Source organism: Sitophilus oryzae, unplaced genomic scaffold, assembly GCF_002938485.1.
Source record: "Sitophilus oryzae breed Bouriz unplaced genomic scaffold, Soryzae_2.0 scaffold_1499_pilon_pilon, whole genome shotgun sequence".
NCBI classification, from domain to species: Eukaryota; Metazoa; Arthropoda; class Insecta; order Coleoptera; family Curculionidae; genus Sitophilus; species Sitophilus oryzae.
The window spans coordinates 1,341,290-1,364,047 of record NW_022146168.1 but is presented as its reverse complement, the minus strand read 5'-3'; the positions used below and the strand labels follow the sequence as shown (position 1 = coordinate 1,364,047).

At 32.2% G+C, this 22,758-nt stretch overlaps 1 protein-coding gene and 1 long non-coding RNA gene across 2 annotated transcripts in view; one reads left to right on the top strand and one right to left on the bottom strand.

Annotated features, from left to right (window-relative positions):
* LOC115877825 (sodium-dependent neutral amino acid transporter B(0)AT3) overlaps positions 1 to 22,758 on the bottom strand; it is a 51,981-nt gene that overhangs the window by 11,373 nt on the left and 17,850 nt on the right. The window contains exons 5-7 of the mRNA XM_030894153.1: positions 17,604 to 17,984; positions 13,033 to 13,329; positions 9,011 to 9,372 (exon numbers count right to left, since the gene is read on the bottom strand). Coding sequence (XP_030750013.1) covers positions 9,011 to 9,372; positions 13,033 to 13,329; positions 17,604 to 17,984 — 1,040 coding nt within the window. The remainder of the gene's footprint in view (positions 1 to 9,010; positions 9,373 to 13,032; positions 13,330 to 17,603; positions 17,985 to 22,758) is intronic.
* On the top strand, positions 877 to 1,829 carry LOC115877826. Its single transcript, XR_004049408.1, has 2 exons — positions 877 to 1,090; positions 1,700 to 1,829. It is a non-coding gene; the product is annotated as an uncharacterized LOC115877826 (long non-coding RNA).

Sequence of the window (22,758 nt, the reverse complement as noted above, 5' to 3'; positions counted from 1 at the left end):
GGTTTTAATGTATTCGTCCATAATCTCTGGTTAAGTTGCACAATGGCAACTTAACCAGCGGAAAACAAGGCTCACTTGTAACTACTGAATAACGAACAGGTTGATGCCGAGACGTCGTCCTGCTGGGTAGTAAATTTCGTATGCAATTTACAGAGAAAATGTAAATTTGGTTTGGTTTGGTTTGGTTGTGCGAAAAAAGCGTAAATTTACAGAAAATTTGTAAATTTACAGAAAATGTGTAAATTTACAGAAAAAGTGTAAATTTTGCTAAAATTATTTTTCAATGTTGCGATGGCAGCTCTACGCTTTCGTACATTTCACTAGTCCGAAAAAGTAGCAAAATAAGCGTTCGGCATTTAACGTTTTATGTAAAACTGGCTAGGTATTTTTACACAAATGAAGAAGGAAATTAAAGATAAAGGATTATACTATATCCTTATTGTAGCACATTTTGGGACAACTTCTTTATTTTTAAGATTTTGATGGTCAAACATCAACAAAATATTCCTTACGTTTGGACTAAATTTTCTCGAAAACAAAGACATAATTTAAAATTCCGATACAATACGGAAGTAGATTGAAGTTTTGTAATTACAGTGATATATATTTTATATGGTTTTGTAAGAAATTGCTCGCTATTTTATGGCAAATACTGAAGCTCTGCAAATCCTAATCAAAGCACGTGTGTTTGGAATTTTGGGTGTGGCTTAATACGACAGGATCGGGCTAAGCCTTAGGCAGATTTCTGAAACATAATATATATTTCCTTCGGCCACACAGCCGCTTCACCCGAGCCCTGAGAGCGACCCGAAATTACAGCGTAATAGACTCTTAAAGTGTAAGAGTCTTGTTTTCCGTTAAAAAATTGTTTATATTAAATTGTGTTATTTTAAGAAATAATATTTTATTTGAATCTCTAATTGACTTTTCTTGACCGCATGTATACAATGTCGTTTCCTAGACGATGCGGTTTGCATTGTTGATGATTATTTTGACTGACGTCGCCATTTATCAAAAAATATTAAATTCAGATTATAATTGTGTGGAAAATATTTCTGGGACTGAATAGAAGGAATGAAGTATTATACAGGTGAGTGTATTTTGTTCACTCACGGGCATTACTGGGATTTGTATGAGAGTAGTTTAATATTATTTAGTTAACAGTTGTTGAGCTTTAGTAGTAGATAGAGAAGGGTATTTTAGTATTACTTTTGTGTGTGTGTGTGTTTTATAGTAGACAAGTATTTATCAAAGGGCATTTTAATATAGTTTAGTTAAAAGATAGATGTTTATCAAAGAGTGTTTTAGCGTTATTTATTATAGATACGTAATGGACAGCTATTTATCAAAGAGTGTTTTAGTAATATTTATTGGGTGTGATTTATAATACCTCGCAAATTATCAAATGGTATTTAGTATTATTATTTTGGAGTGTTTTATATTTTTACGTATGACTCAAATTGTTTAACAACAATAATAAGCTATGTTTTGAGCGTGGGAAAGACGCCTTGTCGCTTAGCTGCGGAACAACAATAATAAGCTATGTCGCTTTGTGGCCATCCCTTTTGTGCGTGGGACAGACGCCTTGACGCTTAGCTACGGAACAATATTAAAATATTTAACTATTTTATATACTCGATTATGGTGATGTGATCATGTGCGTTTTCCAGTGATGCTCAAGTATATTTTATTTTTATAGATTGCAAATTGCGTGATCATAGAGTGAGAGCATTACACAAGTGTCCCGGCATCTAAGGTGAGTTTAGCTTCTTTTGTTTATGTTGTTTGAATATTAAATTGATATTAACACCATTCATATATTATGCTATTGTAGTATTGTTATAAAAATAATATTTAAATATTCCGCCTTTACGATATGTAAAATAATATATAGTACACCATCCGTTTCTGGTAGATGTATGCGCAGGCATAAGGTACTGATGGTACGACATTGTAAATTCATTCTTTCTCTGAGCGTTGAAATAAAAGTATCAAATTTCAAACTGTGTTTTACTCAGCCTCAGTAAAGTTGGAATCACGTGGTCCAAGACACCACAATTGGCGACGAGGATTAAAAACTATTCTATTCTGTGTTGAATACGAATATAGATCCGCGCGTTAAGAAGTGAACAGTAAAATGGCGGAAATCGGGCATCTCAGGGAATTTTCACCGATAAGTAGTAATTGGTCTATCTTCAAGGCCCGTTTGTTAAACTATTTCGCTGCAAACGGAATAAAAGAAGAGAAAGATGAAGACAGAATGAAGGCGATATTATTAAATACATGTGATGAAGAGGCATACAAATTAATATTCGATTTGGTAAGTCCTGAGAAACCGGAACAAAGGACATTTGGCCAGTTGATCAAGGTGTTCGACGAATATTTTAAACCGCAGCAGTCCGCATTCGCTTTAAGATACAAATTTTATGCAGCAAGGAAGGAATATGGAGAGACGGCAACTCAGTGGGCAGGCAGATTGCGAAGTCTGGCTGTAGGATGCGAGTTCGGAGCCGAGCTGGGAGTTTGCCTAAGAGATCGATTCATATTTGGGTTCGAAAAGGGACCAATTTTGGACCGTCTAATGGAGGAAAATATCGCTACGCCTTTTGAAGGGATAGTGAAAATTGCATCAGCAAAGATGGCGGCCAGAGAGGTGCAAGAATCGATGATAAAACAGGAGCCCGTGAATTTCTACACGCAACAAGAAAGGCGACGCAGGTGCAAGAGGCGCGCGCAACCCGGATGTAGGAGGCAACTTTGGAACCACAAGACAGCAGTGGAACCCCCACCAACAGAAACGTCAAAGTCACAGCAGGGAGGCAGCCATGATGACAGCCATAAAATGTGACGTCTGCGGAAAAGGCAATCACCAAAAAGATAAGTGTTTTTATAAATCTTTAAATTGTTCCAAATGTAAAAAGAAAGGTCATTTAGCCGCAGTATGCAGGCAAAAATTTAGTAATAGGTATCATAATTTTATTGAAGAAAAATCCTCGGTAAATAATCAAAACAATGATGATATTTGTTTGTTTACATTAAGACAGCAAGATATTTTTAGATCAGAACCATTTAAAATTAATATTTTACTTGAAAATAAAAACGTTCAATGTCAAATAGATACAGGCAGCGGAATTTCATGTTTTTCTGAGGAATTTTATTTAAATAATTTTAAAATTTATCCTCTTCAAGGATCAAACAAAACATTTATTTTTTATAATGGGCAACAAGTGAAGCCATTGGGTGAACTTTATTTAGAAATAAGTTACAAAGGAAAAAAAGAAAATTTAACTTTTTTACATTATGAAAAATGGAGGACCTCCGATATTAGGGCGTGATTTTTTAAATTTATACAATTTTAGTTTGAATGTCTTTAACATAAATAATGCTACTCAGCATTTGCATGATGAATTTCCTGATGTTTTTTCTCCTGGATTGGGCTGTTTTAACAAGGCCAAAGAGAAAATTTATTTAAAAAATACTGAAATTAAACCAAAATTCTTAAAGGCTCGCCCAGTCCCATTTGCTATTAAAAATAATGTAGAAAAAGAAATTGAACGATTGGTATTTTTAGGTATATTATCCCCAGTGGAGTACAGCGCATGGGCAACCCCAATTGTGCCTGTTTTTAAGAAAAATGGAGACATAAGAATATGTGGAGACTTCAAAGTAACAGTGAACCGTATAATAGAAGTGGACCAGCACCCACTACCGAGAATTGAGGATCTTTTTAGCAAGCTTCAGGGAGGAAAGGAGTTCTCGAAACTTGATTTGTCACAAGCCTTTCAGTAGAGAGCCATTGATGATGAAAGTAAGGAGTTATTAACAATATCTACACATTTAGGCCTCTTTAGATTTAATCGTTTAACGTTTGGCATATCATGTGCATCAGCTAAATTCCAAAAAATAATGGATTCTCTATTAAGTGCATTGTCAGGGGTGGTTATTTTTCAAGATGATATTTTGGTCACTGGGGTTGATAAAAAAAAGTAATTTAGAAAATTTAAGAAATGTTGTTAAAGTTTTGCAAAATGCAGGGTTAAAGGTTAATTTTGAAAAGTGTAATTTTTTTCAAAAAAGCATTGAATATTTAGGGTTTATTATAGACGAAGAGGGTTTACACCCTTCAAAAGAAAAAATATCAGCTATCGATAATGCTATGCCACCAAAAAATGTTAAGAAGTTACAGTCGTTTCTAGGTACTATAAACTATTATGGTCGATTTATAAAAAATATGTCCACATTGCTACATTCCTTTACAATCTTCTCAAACAAAATGTTAAATGGGAATGGTCTTTGAGAAAAGAGCAAACTTTAAAAAAATAAAGAGCTTCTGAAATCTGCTGAAGTTTTAGTCCACTTCAATCCTGAATTGGAGCTAAGGCTATCGGTTGATGCTTCACCCGTGGGCATAGGGGCTGTATTAAGTCATATTTTGCCTTCCGGTGACGAAAAACCCGTAGCTTTTTCTTCAAGGTCGTTATCGGAGACCGAAAAAAGGTACTCACAGATTGAAAAGGAAGGACTAGCAATAATTTTTGGCGTCTTAAAGTTTAATCAGTATTTATATTTGAAGAAATTTAAACTTGTAACAGATCACAAGCCTTTATTAACAATTTTTGGTGAGCACAAGAGCATACCGCAATTTACGGCAAATAGGCTAAGGCGGTGGGCAGTAATATTATCAGGGTACAATTATGAAATTGCATACGTAAAAAGCAACAAAAATAATGCAGACTGGTTATCCCGTATGCCATCAAGTAAAGATAGTGATTTATTTAATGATGACAATATTGATATAGACTACTGTTATTTTTTATCAAAAAATACAGATTTTTATTTAAATTTTGAAATTTTACAAAAGGAAACAGCCTCTGACAAAATTCTTAAAAAAGTCATTTATTTTATTAAAAAAGGATGGCCTAAAAAAGTGAATGATATTTCGTTAAAGGCATATTTTGCTAAAAGATTTGAATTTGATGTAATTCAGAATTGTATAATATGGAATCATAGAATTGTTATTCCAAGTTCTATGCGGCAGCAAGTATTACAAGAGTTACATAAATCACATATGGGAGCTGTTAAGATGAAAAGTTTAGCTAGAGGGTATGTTTGGTTTCCAAATTTAGATGTTGAAATTGAAAATTTAACAAAAAAATGTGACGCATGTGTTTTGCATTCAAATAATGCTCCAAAGTCGCAAATATCTCCATGGCCTTGGCCAAAAGCACCTTGGGAGCGCATTCATATAGATTTTTTTGATTTTAGAAGAAAAAATTATCTTGTAATACTTGACGCTTATTCAAAATGGCTGGAAGTTTTCGAAATGTCTAGTATTACTTCTACATTAACTATACAAGCTCTTAGAAGAGTTTTTGCTACTTTTGGTTTGCCAATTACTTTAGTTTCAGACAATGGCAGACAGCTAGTATCAGATGAATTCGAAAACTTTTTGGCAAAAAATAACATCAAACATGTAACGAGTCCCCCTTACTCCCCAGCATCTAATGGAGCAGCAGAGAATGCTGTTAAAACTGTAAAGTCAGCTCTTAAAAAGGCTTTAGTCTCAAACTCGGAAAATACTAATGTAGTGTTATGCAGGTTTCTCTTAGATTATAGGGTCACTCCACATTGTACAACTGGGGTGAGTCCTGCGTCTTTAATGTTAGGTAGAAATTTAAGGACGAGGTTATCTACTCTTTTACCCACTGATAATACATTGGTTTTTAAAGAGAACATAGATAGAAATGTATTAAGTAAAAGGGTAGAACATGCTCAAAGTAATCAAATAAAAAATAGTAAGCCAAATAAAGAAGTAAATTTTGATGTAAATGAAACTGTGTTAGTCAAGAATTATAAATATGTCGACAAACCAACTTTTATTAAAGGAGTTATAACAAAAAAATTGGGAATTAGGACTTATTTGGTAAAAATACCAGAATTGGAAAATCTTTGGAAGAGGCACACTAATCAATTAAAAAAATATACTCTACATTTTAATGAATCTAAAATTCCAACTCAAATAAATTCTAGTGTTTGTACCAATCAGCCTAATTTAGAAATTAGTCCAAAATTTAATGTACAAAGTGTAAATATAGATAATGGTGTTAATAATAATAGGGTAGAATTAGAAAACAAGTTAAGTGAGGAACAACCAGAGTGTTCATCAATTAATAATGACAGTAATAATTTAAAGAAAAATGAAATTGTTTTTTACCGAAAATAAAAAAGACCAAGAAGGATTATAAAACCTGTTATTAGATCTGGATCTGAGCAGAATAGTTAGAGCATTTGTAATTTTAGGAAATGTTAAAATTTGGTTTAAATGTAGTTAATTTTTTTAATGCCAAAGGAGTTATTATTGTTTATTGGATTAGGTTATATAGATATTAAGTTGTTAGTTGTATAATACTTGATTCAAACGCCACTAAGTTTAAACAGTTATTGCTTAAGTTTAAATACAAATTGATTAAAAGAGCGTAGATATATTTTTTTTGTAAAAAAAAAAATTTTTAAGAGGAGGGTATTGTAGTATTGTTATAAAAATAATATTTAAATATTCCGCCTTTACCATATGTAAAATAATATATAGTACACCATCCGTTTCTGGTAGATGTATGCGCAGGCATAAGGTACTGATGGTACGACATTGTAAATTCATTCTTTCTCTGAGCGTTGAAATAAAAGTATCAAATTTCAAACTGTGTTTTACTCAGCCTCAGTAAAGTTGGAATCACGTAGTCCAAGACACCACAGCTATATAAACAAAAAAAATATATTATATTTTTCTCGCTCTTACAAAAGATAGTTCTTTTAGCGTAAAAAAAGTTTTTTGGATATAACATTAGTTTTTTTTTCACCTAAAAATAGTTTACACGTTAAGAAATAGTTTTTTTATGCGTAAAAATTAGCTTTTTACGTGTGTAAATAATTTTTACAGCTTAAAAATAGTTCTTTTACATGTTAAAAAAAGTTGTTTTGGCGTAAAAATAGTTTTTTTACCCATAATTAATAGTTCTTTAGGCCTAAAAATAGTTATTACCTAAGAAACAGTTTTTTACACGTAATAGATAGTTCTTTGGGCGTAAAAAATAGTTTACACGTAAAAAAATAGTTTTCTACGCGTAAAAATTAGTCCTTCACAAGGAAAAATATAGTTTTTTACACACAACAAACAGTTTTTCACACGTAAAAAATAGGTTTTTACACCTAAACAATAATATTACCACAGATTAGGTACACTATATGTGGTAATTCGTGGTACTAGAATTGTTTGTTATGACGATGAGCAAACGAGTAAAATTTCCTGTGCGCAAAAATAAACTCGCGTAAAATAACAATAAACAGCGTAATAGAGAGATATCGGTAAACCGAATTGCGTGCATGGACGTTAATAACGCCAGGTGTTATTTTCTTTACGTGAGGTGGTATTAACTCTCTTCATTTATAGTTATCGGATCGGAAAGAATTCTGTTCGCGTCGCGTCCGATATTTAAACTTAATCTAACTTTGAATTTAAAACTTTGAAATTGTTTTGTTTACTAGGTATTTTAAAACTAAAGGGCTAAAGTGCTTATTTCCAGTGCTTTATTGTTCAACGTCTGCCAGTGGGTTAGGGCAACAAATTCTCTTAGAAGGGCTAAGTCGTCATCTGCTGTAAACCTAAGCCTTATTATAGTATAATATTGGAAGAGGTGGAATCCATATTTTGCGCCATATTTATTTAATTAAAACTAATCCCAGCTACTTAAATATCAAATGACCTAATAAAACTGAAGTAATAATTCAAAACAATTCAAACATCAACCTAAAATACAAGATCTCGCCGGCCGGCCCCGGTTGTCAAATATCCGCACATGCCCATTTAAGCAATTTTTAAACGTTATTTAGAAATAGCGCTTGGTGTAATTGATCCGCAAATTACGTCAGGCGGTAACGTTATTAGCAGGCGTTTGGTTTGATTGAACATTTTGTTTTGATGAAAATTGACTCGCGCATATCGTAACTGTCAAAAGAAGGTACGCGTAAATACTGCATGACGCTATTCGGTTTACCGATATCTTTCTAACTGTCAAAATAAGGTACGCGTAAATATTGCACGACACTATTCGGTTTTCCGATACCTCTCTAATAACTGTGCCGGTCAGGCGCTGTGCACAATTTTAGAGGCCATAAGTGGGCGTGCTATGTGCGCACAGTGGCGGATACAGCCAGTAGCAGTTTTTCGGTAAATTTACACTTTTTCTGTAAATTTACAGATTTTCTGTAAATTTACACTTTTTCTGTAAATTTACACTTATTCTGTAAATTTACACTTTTTCAGTAAATTTACACTTTTTCTGTAAAATTACACTTTTTCTGTAAATTTACAGATTTTCTGTAAATTTACACTTTTTCTGCAAATTTACACTTTTTCTGTAAATTTACAGATTTTCTGCAAATTCACACTTTTTCTGTCAATTACGTAACGCGTAAATATTGCACGACACTATTCGGTTTTCCGATACCTCTCTAATAACTGTGCCGGTCAGGCGCTGTGCACAATTTTAGAGGCCATAAGTGGGCGTGCTATGTGCGCACAGTGGCGGATACAGAAATTTATTTTAGGGGGGGGGGCAAATAAAAAATAATGCCAAATATGCCTTTTAGGGCGCCATTTTTAACCCAAAAGCCTAATATTTAACCCAATTTACAGATTTTAGGGGGGCCCCCCTCTGTATCGACTACTGTGTGCGCAAACTAGTAACCTAACTAGTGCCCGATTCCGAAAATTGGAACCACGAAAAACAATAAAGAAAAAACAAAGTTTATAATCTGTATAATCTGTGATATTACTATAAAAAATATGTTTACAGTATTTTCTATTTCCTCGTCATGATAAAAATAATCTTCCTCTTCTCTGGTGACACTAATACATTTTTGATTAAATTCATTTGTTATTTTATTTTCTTATTTTATTCTTAATCAATGTCTTTCACATTTAGAGAACAAATAATATCAATATTATATTTACCTTTTAAGACCATACACGTAGGAAACTCCCACACATTCAAAGAACGCGATAATCAGTAGTGGAAAATTTCCACTAAAATTATCAAAGAGTACGAACACGTAGCTACCAGCTCCGTGAGCAAAACTCATCGATATCAGGCAGCAAATCAGACACAACACTCCGGTCAGTATTTCTTTGGGTAAATTGGGAAACAGCTTCATATCCACGATGGACGTGACCACTCCTTCTAGTGTTCCAAACTGTGAATCAATGCCCAAGGTGAACAGCATCAGAAAAAACAGTACTGACCAGAACTGAGCGCCGGGAAATTGGTTTATTGCTTCGGTAAAAATGATAAAGGCTAATCCGGTCCCTGAGGCAGACTATAAATCAAAAATTCGTATTAAAACAAGTGTTATTAAGAAATAGAACATCTTCTTGGACTGATATTGTCTTTAATATTGAAAATTTACTCAACATTTTATTTATTCCAAGTCCGACTCTGATTTTTTAAATTGTTTAATCTGATTATATTCATCGCAACAATATGGATCAGCGCTATATAACATTGAATGAGGAAAATTGAGCCAATTGAAAGATTCAAATAAATAATATCCAGGTCAGCAATTTAAAGATATTATTTTTAATTTTTTTTATTGTGAATATGAAATCTCAGTGTACGATCTAATAATATGCATAATATTAATCGTAGTTATTATAAATAAATCAACTTCTACAAACTAGTTTCTAATAATTCTACATATTCGAATGGGTTAGTTACTATCGTCCCTAATGCACAAATGTATTTTTCGTTCAATTTTCTTTATATCTTTTTGAACATACTTTCTTCCTATACTTCCGAATGCATTATGTACTCTTTATTGTAAATGTTGAAATGTATTGATTTCACTTTTAAAAATGACGTCAAGTAATACCCAATAATTTTATATTACTTTATTGCATTTGATTTTCCGTATTCAATGTTTTACCCCACGTCATTGTTAAATTCGAAAGCTTATCAATATTGTAACGATGAATAGATTAAATATTTAAAAAAACAGAGCCGGACTTGAAATTAGTTTAATTAAATTGTGTTCAAATGTCCGAAACAAAAAAAAAATATTAGATGTGGCATATCATTGTACTCAGGAGACCGAGTTCTTTCAAAATCTGAAATAAAAAATGCAGATCCGTATTTAAAAAAATTAAATTGGCCTCTGTAGGTATCTCACAAACTATCAGCTAATTTGAAAATCTAAAAATACTATCAGAGAGCCCTAAGAAAGTGACTATGAGAATGTAAAAACAGTTTTTTCATTTTCTAAAAAGTAACGACAGGAAAAAATAAAATTGATTTTCAAAAAATCCCTTTTTTCCAAAAAACTCAGCAATCCTTGTAATTTTTAAAACTTTTTTGATGGCATCTTGGTGAACATCCTAAAGCGCAACTTTGCCCCAATTTGACCAGCTTTGTATCTCTTACGGTTTCCGAGATACCAATCATCAAGAGTGAACTAATTTCTTAATCTTAAAACTACTGAGCTTATTTGCCTTTTTAGTATCTCTTTCTAAATTAAAAATGAAAGCTCGCATCTGTCAATAATTATACGAGAGAAAACAAAACGTTGATATTTTGGTGAAAGCTTTAAACATTCTGTGGAATATTATTAACAAAGAAAGGAATTTAAAAAATATTTCATCATGTAGGTACGTCTTTTCACGATAGTTTGTTTTTTGATTCATCTCAATAGCTTTATTTTTATTGGAGAGATTCGCTTTTGAATAAGACAGTAACGACTTACCCAAATGCTAGCATCGAAAGCATGCCTTTGCTTTTGGGTCCTCATCAACACACTTATAGGCTTGCTGCATTCTCCGCCGGTGCTGCCACCGCCGGAGAATATCGTAAATAACGAATACATACAAATACATGGGTTTAAATGGCGAGTAAACAAAAAAATTAGTATATAATTATTCTAAAAGTGCTAGAAAGTATAATTTGTGGAAATTCTAAACAAAAAAATATAAAGGTAAATATTTTGATATCTTCAGAAGGTCTAACTTGCATTATAATTTATTATTCCAGTTAAAAAAATATTTTAAATGAGTTCAACTACGCTAGCGCGCATAGTTTTATCACCGGTTTTGCTAGTGGGGCATAATTGGAGCTATTTCGGCTATAACGATTTTTTTAAAGGTACATAATTATAATTTTAGATGTTCATAAAACATTTAATCGCTAGTTGATTAAAAAAGTATACCATTAATATTGCACAAATTATATTTCATCCTCTCATAGTATATGTCTATTTAATTTTTTGATTATGTAACGAGTATCCACTTCGTTTACTCACTTGTTTCGTCGAACTGCTTGAATCCATTTTTGCTATTGATCAAATCGGTGTGAGAAACTAATAGCTGGCGACATATTTAGAGAACATATTTTAGGCAAGTTAGAATAACAAAAAAAAAAAGTTTAATAACTTGTGAACCCAGAATCCTAAGTCTGGCTGGGGGGACATTTGCAAAAAAATAAATCAAAAAAACATACTTTAGGCAACTTGAAATTTGTTTATTCTTAAATTTTAGCATCTATTTAACCTAGAAGTAAGTGTGCCAGACTTTTTTTTCGGGTTTAAAGTGTAACCAGACCATTCCAAATATGTTTAATCATTATACCTGGAAAACATACTTTAGGCATTCTAAAATTTTTACAGCGTGTTTATTAGATGATATTAAAAAATATGTGTTAATTGCCATACAAATTCAATGGGAATTAATACTTGCTAGAAGCGAATAAAGATTTTAAATGAGCGCGACAAAAAAGTTTTATGAGTATCTATAAGCGCGAGAAAGATAGTTTATTGAGACCCGTCGGCAGCCGATGCGGCTGACGTAACAGTATTTTGGAGTATGTACTTCAAATTTTCATAAAAACAATTTTTTTTCGGTTTCATTTCAATTATTTGCAGACTTTTAATTCAGAGATTATTTTGTTGGAATTAAGTTACCATGTACAAATATGTATTTATAAATTAAATATTGACGTGCATAGTGTAAATAGTTTAGAATAATTACTGCAAATAAATATTTTAGTAACTACTAATTTCGCTACTAACTACTAAATCACAATGGATAAAAAACATTTAAGTTGTGTAGTTTGTAAAAATGTTACTAGTGACAAAGTTATTGTTTTTGATGAAGGCAGACTACAAAAATGCAAAGAATTTTTAAAAGTGCGCCAACAACATGGTTTAAAATTTAAAGAAGTGGTTTTACCAGAAAACGTAGTCCCGACAAAAGGGTACCATGTACAGTGCTAATATAATAGCAAAATATTTTTTTTTGTAAATGTTATGGATTGCGCAGTAGCGAAATACCCCCAACTCTCCAGCCAGACTTAGGATTCTGGGTTCACCAGTTAATAAACTATACATTTTTAGTTATTCTAGCTGGCCTAAAATATGTTCTCTAAATATGTCGTCAGCTCTTAGGCTATAAGAAGCTATAAAATATTGTTTCGGGAGAGTTGAATATCCGGGAAAGTTGAGTTATTATATGTTATTGCATCCAACAACGCCCTAATTACGCTCTCCTTTACGCGCCAACATTTTTTCGGAAATTTTATTAACATTAAAAATTGTCACAACACAATACGACGCCTAGTCTTTTTCACTTATTTTTTACTACCCGTAACAGCGTTACATCACACAAACCTCGTACCTGAGTGTTTTATAGTTTTAATAACTGCACTAGCAAAAAAACAAAATACTTAAATATTATGACACAACCACGATTTCAATATTATTTTAATGCGATGAACATGACGGCGCGGCGCGGCGCGGCGGCATGAACTATATATTGATAATTTCAGTTTTTTCCGTTGAAGCGCTGCGGTCGAAATTTGTTGAAATCAACTGAAATGCACCAAGCCTATAGAGACAAGTCTAAACGTTAAATTTTCAACATTACAGCCAATATGAGTCCAAGGCTATATTTTATTTTAATAATTTGCCGTTGTCTTTAAATACATTGATATTTACCTTTCCAAGTTCTTCCTCTAAGTCACATACTGGCAGTGCAGGCATCAGCAATCTTCGAACAGTACCGTTATCGTAGGTTATGTTGAACAAAGTGCCTTCGGTTGGAAACACGAGTTCTGAACTCACTGGCTGGCCAACCAGCTCCATCAGGGTATTATTTCTGGTGTCGAGGCACTTTTCGTAGATCATGGTGGCTTTGAAACCGATAATGGAGAATACTACTATACCGGCGAACATTGATGTGAAACAGTTCGTTAGTGAGACCATCACTGCGTCACGGTAACAATTGTTATTTACCTAAAAAAGAGTTTTTCTCCAATTACTATCTAACAAAATACATATTTTTTGTTTTTGAGCATTGAATGCAGAGAATTTAGATTATAGGTGGAATATAAGTTACTAGCGTGTACCAGCGACTTCGTTCGCGTCGAATTAATCATTTGTAATGGTGATGATAAAGCAAAGCAAGAATTTCCATTAACATACAAACTGGATAAAATTTTCTCACATTTATGTCAGCATGAGAAAAAACAATATGGCGATATTATTATATAACTTGGTAATATTTGAGGGGTAGTTTCATCTCGTTGGAATTTGACTTTCGAAAAATCCGTTTGCCAAAAATAAGCTTTTTACGTCAAGCAGTTTAAGCAGAATCGTGGTTAAGAATAAGAAATTACCCAACTTTTTGGAACACCCTTTTTGGAAGCGTGTACCAGATGATGTAAGCTTTTTACATCAAACAGTTTAAGCAGATTCGTGGTTAAGAAATTACCCAACTTTTTGGAACACCCTTTATGATTTTTTAAAAAATTTCAAAATTTGTAAAAAAAACAAATAAATTATGCTTGTCCAAGCTTTTTCCCGAAAGACTAACCGTTTTTGAAATAACAAATATTGTAATATTTGAGGGGCGTTTTCACCCTCTTAGAATTTGAGATTCGAGAAACCCCTCCTTATCGAACCTCTACACCCCACAGTCAATCCTTTTGCCAAAAATCAGCTTTAAACGTCAAGCAGTTTAAGCAGAAGCGTGATTACTCAATGGTCATATTTTATGAAACACCCTGTATAAATTTATAAAAAATCTTAAAATATATAAAACAACAAAATAAAATATACGTGTTTAAGAGTTTTTCCGAAAAACTCACCTTTTTCTAAATAAAAAATATTTTAATATTTGACGGAGAGTTTTACCCCCTTAGAATTCAAGTTTCGAAAAATCCCTTCTCATCGAACCTCTACACCCTAAAATCAATCTGTTTCCCAAAAATCAACTTTTTACGTCAAGCGGTTTAAGCAGAATCGTGGTTAAGAAATTACCCAACTTTTCGGAACACCCTTTATGATTTTTTAAAAAATTTCAAAATATGTAAAAAAACCAAATAAATTATGCTTGTCCAAGCTTTTCCCGAAAGACTAACCGTTTTTTAAATAAAAAATATTTTAATATTTGAGGGATAGTTTTACCCCCTTAGAATTGAGTTTCGAAAAATCCCTTCTTATCGAACCTCTACACCCTAAAGTCAATCTGTTTTCCAAAAATCAGCTTTTTACGGCAAGCGCTTTAAGCAGGATCGTGATTAATTAATGACCAGATTTTTCGAAACACCCTGTATACATTTATAAAAAATCTTAAAATATGTAAAAAAACAAAATAAAATATACGTGTTTAAGCGTTTTTTTCGGAAACTTGACTGTTTTTTAAATAAAAAATATTGTAATATTTGAGGGGTAGTTTCACCCTCTTGAAACTGGAATTTCGAAAAATCCCTTCTTATCGAACCTCTACACCCTAGAATCAACCTGTATGCCAAAATTGAGCTTCTTACGTTGAGTGGTTTGAGCAGGATCGTGATTAATCAGTATGTCAGTCACTTAAGGATTTTATATATTAGAAGGATATTAGTATAGATTAATTCAACCCTAATAAACAATATTATATGTACAGTATGTCCCCATATTGTCTCTACACGAGGAAGAATTTTTTTATTATTTACATTCTGAGAAAAATATATTTTTCATAAAATTTTTTGCTTGTTCTAAAATGGTTAACCCCGTTTATACGTTTCCAAATTTCCATACCGTTTTAGAGCAAATTAAAAAAAAACATGAAAATATGGTAATATAATTTCGATTTCATTCTTTGATAGAGAGAGTGCTATTAAAATGAATTTTGATTAACGTCACATTTTTTGATGATAAAGTATCACATTTCCCGATAATTATAATCAACCCAAATAAATTTTGTGCTTCTTTAAGATTTTCAAAACAACAAAAAATATGACGTTGATAAAAACTGTGTCAACAAAGAATGAAAAAGAAATTATATCACCATAGGAACTCGTTTTGGTTTTTAGAACTTCAACTACATTCAACTACAACACATTTTCATGTTTTTTTTTTTTAATTTTCTCTGAAACGGTATGGAAATTTGGAAAACTATAAACGCGATTAACCATTTTAGTACAAGCAAACATTTTTATGAAGAATAATTTTTTCTCAAAATTTCAATAATAAAAAAGGTTTTCCTCTTGTAAAGGCTATCCGGGGACATACATACTGTATAATATTAGTATTGATGTTCCAAGTTTAATGAGAGTAATTTTACCTATGTTTCGGCTTGGTAGGCCTTTTTCAAGACTTTCTTAAAACTAACCGTCTAACTACAGTGTACAGAAATATATTCGCTATGGGGGTGGGGTTAAAAAGTTTACAGCACAGACAATAACAATTGTGTTTAAACATTTTTGTTGGTAGTTGAAATTCTGTTGGTTAATCTAGAAAAATTTAAACAGGTAGAAACACATGTAGAAACTTAGATATATGTAAGTATTAAAGAACACAAAATCTGTCAATAATATCCAACAAAATTCCGATCTAGCAATATATTTTATATTAAATGGTAAGGTCCGATCGAGATCTCGGTGTCGGCTAAAAATCAGGCCGAGATCTCGGTCTCGTTCTCGGCATAAAACGGCCGAGATTATCGACAACGGCCGAGACGATCATCAAATTTATTTTTGGGCGTATCGCTCCACCTATCGTAATACTCGTCCGATATAAAAAAAAGAATATTTTATAATATATGATCCATATATGATCTAATCGAATCACGAATGGGGTTTCCCGGACGGCTAAAGTAATAGTCTTCGTATTTCTATGCGTAAACAACGAACGAAATGTTAGTGTCTTATTAATGTAAGTTTTATACATTTAACAGAATTGTGCTTTAATATTTTTTTTTTGTATATCCTCCTAATAAGTAAAATTTTTGTGTGTAATTATTCACCCCCATAACAGAGTTGTGAAACCAGCAACTTATAATACATTTCTAGTCTGCACTACCAACAAGCGTCTCTAGCAAACAACTATTTAGATAGAATATGATAAAACACTGCATAATTTGGAAGGCGCAATGCTTTAAAATTAATTTTTTAGCCTATAACATAGACTAAAAAAGTAATCCCATCAAAAACATAGAATGTAAAAAAATGCCAAGTCTTGCAACACATCGTAACACAATTCCTTCGCTATGAAAAGTTGTGAGATCTCATGTAAAACCAAGTCAGTTTATTTTATTTAGTCTCTCTTTAAGCACCTATTCAACAATTTTGTTATAAATTATTAGTATCAATATTAGTCATTTATATTTCTATAATTACTTGGAAATTTCATGCACGGCACCATAATTATAAAAATGAATAATCTACTATTTCGATTACTAAATAAATCTAAACGGTGCGACAGATTTTAATAGTATTAGTAATTTTATAGTATTAAATTCCAATAAAACCGTTTCTGTATGAAAATAACTTTTTTATTACATATTAGATGTTTTTTCATATAATAAACTATTAAATAAATATTGCATCGCGACTCGGTCTCAGTCTCGTTCTCGGCCGAGAATTTCTTTTTCTCTCGGTCTCTGTTTCGGTCTCAGCCGGGACTAAAAATCCAGGTTCGGTCGGACCTTATTAAATAGTCACACAATTAATGTAAATTCAATTAAATTACTACATAGAGAATCAAAGGGCAGACTAAAAACGACAATAATGTAAACCACTAACAAGGATTTTTAAACACATTTTTTATTACCTCTATTGTAAACTCCTTAAACCCACCACCAAAGCAAATATACAGGGTGGTCAATCAAATTTCTCATGTCAAAACACTCCTAGACACCACTTTTGATCCAAATATTGACGTTACTTCAAAACATATTTGGAAAAAATCGAAATAAAAATGAAACTTCTACACCATGTACCTCCGAAACTAAGCATTTTCGGACATACATTTATACGAACTTTTTTACTTATTTTTATGTGCAGAATATGCTGCTGAAGTTTACGGAATACAGTTCGGACCACTCTGTATATCGTTACAATGTAGTCAGACGATTATTTAAAAAAACTCTTGAAAAGGGTCTAACAAGTTAAAACATATGGAGAGATAAAGTTATACGTAATCTCATTAAATTTGAAACATCCAAAAGCGTGTTTTATGAACATAATAGTATTTAAACGATGTTTCACAAACGTTACTCACTACTACCCACTAACTAAACCTACTGGATTGTACGACGAAAAAGCTATAAGTCCTCCAAAAGCCAGACCCAGCGAAAAAAATATCTGTGTCCCAGCTTCCAGCCAAACCACTGGATCCAAAATCGTGTGCCACGACGGGGTGAACAGATGCCTCAACCCGTCGAAGGCACCTTTCAGCGTGATGCCCCTGAAGAAGAAGATGATGAGGACGAGGTAGGGGAAGGTGGCCGTCACGTAGACGACTTTTCCAGAGGACGCGATGCCCTTGATCATGCATAGGTAGACTAGGATCCAGGCTGCGACCAGAGCAAGTGCTATCTTCCAGTTGAAGGCTTCCGGAGTGTCGATGTCCGGGGATATCATCAGCGTTGTTCGGTACCAGAAGTACTGGGTGGGCGTGCTTATCTATTAAACACAAGAAAATAATAAATTAAGTAGTAATACCGGTGTTTCTCAAAAGTCGCTCACCCCTATAATGTTTTATTTTTTCAGATAAAAATCGAAATTTGATATGAATGTATGTGATGTAAACTACCGTAATAATAGTGTATATTAACTTTATTAGGTAGACAAAACATTAACAAAATAAAAGTACGTTTATAACGAAATATTATATCAACTATGTATATGTTACGGTTAAAGTCCGATGTCTAGTTAATGTCGATATTAACATGTTCATGTTTGGGTTAGGTTATGTTTTTGGTGGTTTTGTTGTGTATTATTCTCGAGATTAACCGGGTAATGTCGACATTAACCGGACATCGGACCTTAACCGTAACATATATTTGCTAAAAACTAGAATAAGAATAATAAATAATGTTCTCAATACAGGCTCGTCCGTACGCCGCCGCCGACCGATCACAACAAGTTATGTCATCCAACAAAAACCATTCCCTGATAAACAATTACTGTCTTCTTTTTCATACGCATAGCCGTACTCATTTTTCAGGGAGATGCAAGGAAATATTAATTACAGTGATATATGTAAATTAGGATTGATTGACGTATTTAATTGTTTTCCGTCACTTCTTGTTTCACCGGAAATGACTACAAACCAAAGATATTTAAACTCAAGAGATACAATTGTTTACCTTTTTCCTTCATCGGCCATTATTCTATCCTTATTTTCGCATCTCTCTTACACCGAAAACATTTGCCAGATTTACCTGTATATTGATATTAGTATTCGATTATATACCACAACCAATTATTAAGTAATAAATAATTTCGTTATATTTGTATAATATATCAAGTACATTAATTTGCTAACGGCAATTTTTTGATTTAATGCTTAACTGCTTAACTATTTTAAATTTTATAATGGAATAAAAATATCATGATCGCGTTTCTTTTAATACTAAAAAGCAGTTTGGCAACGTGAGTTTTAGAAATATGCCGGCGTAGTACAACGGATTTCGAGGATGAATGAAAATTCCTAGATTCTCCTGTTGCGATGTTGCTATGCCGCCGATCAAGCTCCGTATTCTTTATTTGCAGTATTATAGTATTTTTGCGTTATTTTGTGGACTTCTGTGGACATTAATTTGAAAATATGGTGCATTCATGTATTGTGTACAAGAGAGTGTATCATTTAAATCCAAATTTAACTTTTCACCGGTAAATAGAAATAAGTAGGGTTAAGTATATTATTATATCCTCTTCTGTGTAGATCAGAGGCGAACCTAGACATAAAAAATAGTAGATTTCTAAATTATATTTATTTTTAGGTTTATTTTTTAAATTGTATATTTTATATATTTTTTTAAATTTAAACTACATATTTATTAATTAAATTATTTGTAGAAAAAAGGTACATGGTACGTACTAATTACTAATAACTTAATAACAATTTCTGTTTTCCTTTTAAGAAAGGTTTACTTTTTTGTTGCCGTTACAATTTAATACGGCTTTTGTTTTAAATTTTGGTTCCTATAATGTAAATGGACATCTTTTGACATACATATAATTAATGTACTTATTGCATGAATTTTATGACTACTACATTTTTTGTTGTATTTTTACATTTTATTCTATTGAAATTCTTTGACGTGCACTTTTTATTATTTATAAACAATATGAATTTTCCTTTGCAAACCAGAGAAAAAAAACTAAATATTTTTTAAGACTAAGGGAAGAACCGTTTACTAAACAATCGCCATTTTATTTTATTTATGATTTTCTAAAATTATCGCTAGACTGTTCTGATGACTGTATTATAATATCAAATAATTTTGTTTATATTTGTAATAATTTCATTTAATGACATTCATTTATCGAATTTTAACTACAGAGCAGACTCCCTATTTGTTCTCATTGTTTCACTACGTTGACCATGATCATTCGACTAGGCAAGTACATTATTTTAAAATTCCTCAACACCGAACAGCTAACTTCCAAAAATCTTTCAGTTTCATAGCGCCACATTTGTGGAATAATATTTCTAATAACTTTAAATTTCAATCCTTTACAGATTATAAAAAACAAATTAAATTTAAATCATTTACTAAATTCATAACAATAAATCATTTAAAAAATTATAATTTCTTCGACTGATTTGTGAGGTTCTTGTTCTTCTGATATGCCCGTCATTGGTTGCTGTTCCGGTTACACTGTTTCGTTATTCTCCTCTCTGCTTATCTCCGCTCATCCCTGATAAAATTATATTTTCACTTTTTTTATCTAATTTTATTTTTTTTAATTCTGTTTATTTTTATAATTTAATTTATTTCTATTTTGTTTTTGGGGTTGCACCACTCTGGTACTTTGTGTCATTGTATCGGTTTTTTAATCGCGGTGCGATCCCTTTAGGCACACATTTAGTAGTTGTAAAATTCATATAGGTATATAATAAATATACATATAATAATAAAGTTTTTATCAAAAATATGTGAAGTCTACAAATATTAGTTTTTGGTAAAATACTGTTGCGGACCCGTGTGGACTCAACCTAACCTAACTATATGTCCCGCCTTCAGATGACCTTAACATCGCATTAAAGAATAGACACCGTAATGATTCATTCGGACGTTCGAGAAAAATCGAGTTCCACTGGAATGGAGTAGTACATACGAGAACAATCGAAACCTTCTCTATGCACCTAACGATCTATGGACTATTCTAGAAATCTTTAGCTGTGGGTATAAAAGGCGGCGGCTGGGGCCTAAAGAGGGCAGATATAAATAAGACGAGTGTAGTTGACGCGCAAAATTCAAAATAAATTCTTTCTAGATAAATAATTGTAAATCGTTTGTAAATAGTTCTTTAAGTCTTTTATCGTTATTGTTTTTGTTAATTAGTGTAAATAAATAGGGTTTAAATAAATTGTGACTTTCTATCCACACGGAACCGACGAAAAACGTAACAGTATTGTGTTACTAGGTTAAAATAACTATTTTATTTTGTTATTGCTAATAGAGGGAGTCTCATTCACCGGAGATGAACAAGGTTTGGAACAAGATATTGAAACTGCATTTACTAATACACCCAAAATTTGATATTTTATTTAATAAAATAAAGTAAAAAACGCTTATTGATTTTTTTAATCGTTATCCTTATGTGAAAAGCCATCTTATAATAACAAATTATGCCGGTTTATATTTATTTCGCTATTCTCCCTCAACTTATTTTATTCCTATTAGTATCCTCCCTCAACTTTTTACAATGCGACAAATATGTAAGTGTTATTATTATTTTTTTAAATTTATTAAACAATCATTTTAATTTCCTTAAAATACTGTCGGTCGATCGGCACGCCACTGGAAATTGACCTCAACAGTCTAATCTTTGTAAACAACTACATTGTTGCCGTTGCGCCGATACCCTATTCCCTTCTTTGTCCATTCTCTCTCGCACTCGTTGATTTTCGCAAACCAATGTGTGATGAAAGTTTAGAGCGTTTTATGAATGGATCGTTGTATCTCCCGAGTTTAAATATCTTTGCTACAAACCTTAATTTTTAAATGATACTGTCGGTATTTTTACATTCTGTATAGAATGACCTATCACATGTCAACTAACATTTATCAATTAATTTAATTAACCCAACCAACATTTTCAATTAAAAAAATAGCATTTTATTTGATTTTTGAGTGCCATGGCCATAAATGTAACGACAATTTGACTCGAAACAACAAGGGTGTGGTACCAAATTATTCGTATAAAAATGCTTTTTCCAAATATGCATATGAGCCAGCCTTGTTCCGTTTGAAAAAATTGAGTTATAATTAAAAATACAATTTGGACATCTTTTAACCAACCAGACCAAGATTCGAAAAACATTCGACGATCAAATCTATTTTCCAAGGCTGCTTGATTAAAAATTAGTGTTTTTAACACAGCCATGGATGGCACTCAAGATTGAAATTTAAAACATGATTATTTTTAATCGAAAATGTCAAATGTTGACATATGATAGGTCATTCTATTTAAAGTGTCATTTTCTATCGAATAAAGTAGAAATATACCGAGGGTGCCATTTAAAAATCAAAAGTTGTGGTAATACACATGTGGTAGAACATGTCACCATAGCGCAGTGCGTAGAGTTTCCGACTACGAGCTGATGATTCAGAGTTCGAATCCAGGTCAGGACAAAGACTTTTTATTTTATTTTCGTTATATTCTGCTAGTAAAATATTAAATATTTGTTTTTTTGAATTACCATATTTATATAATACTTTACTATCAGAATATAAACGAAAATAAAATAAAAATGTCTTTGCCCTGACCCAGATTCGAACTCTGGATCATCGGTTCGTGATCGGAAACTCTACGCACTGCGCTACGGAGACATATTCGATTTATATTCAATACTAGAATTTATAGGACTAAATTAATAAAAAATATAGGACCTTCTTCCGATGCGCAGTAGTGAACGCAACGGGTATCGGCAGCCAGACGGGCCGCATGCTGTTCCAGAGAACATAGTAAAAGATATATCAAAGAGCCAGACGTCTTAAAATACTTTCTCGAAAACGTTGCTAGCTCTTAGACTATTATGTCATATACTAACATACCAAATCTCGTTTATTTTTTTATTTATCTGAAAAAATAAAAAAGTTATAGGAGTGAGCCACTTTCGAGAAACACTCGCTATACGGAATGCGAATGAATAAATTCAAGTTAAACAAAAATCAAGTGTTTTCTAATAGCACAGACTATTTGTAACCAGCGTGTCTACTAA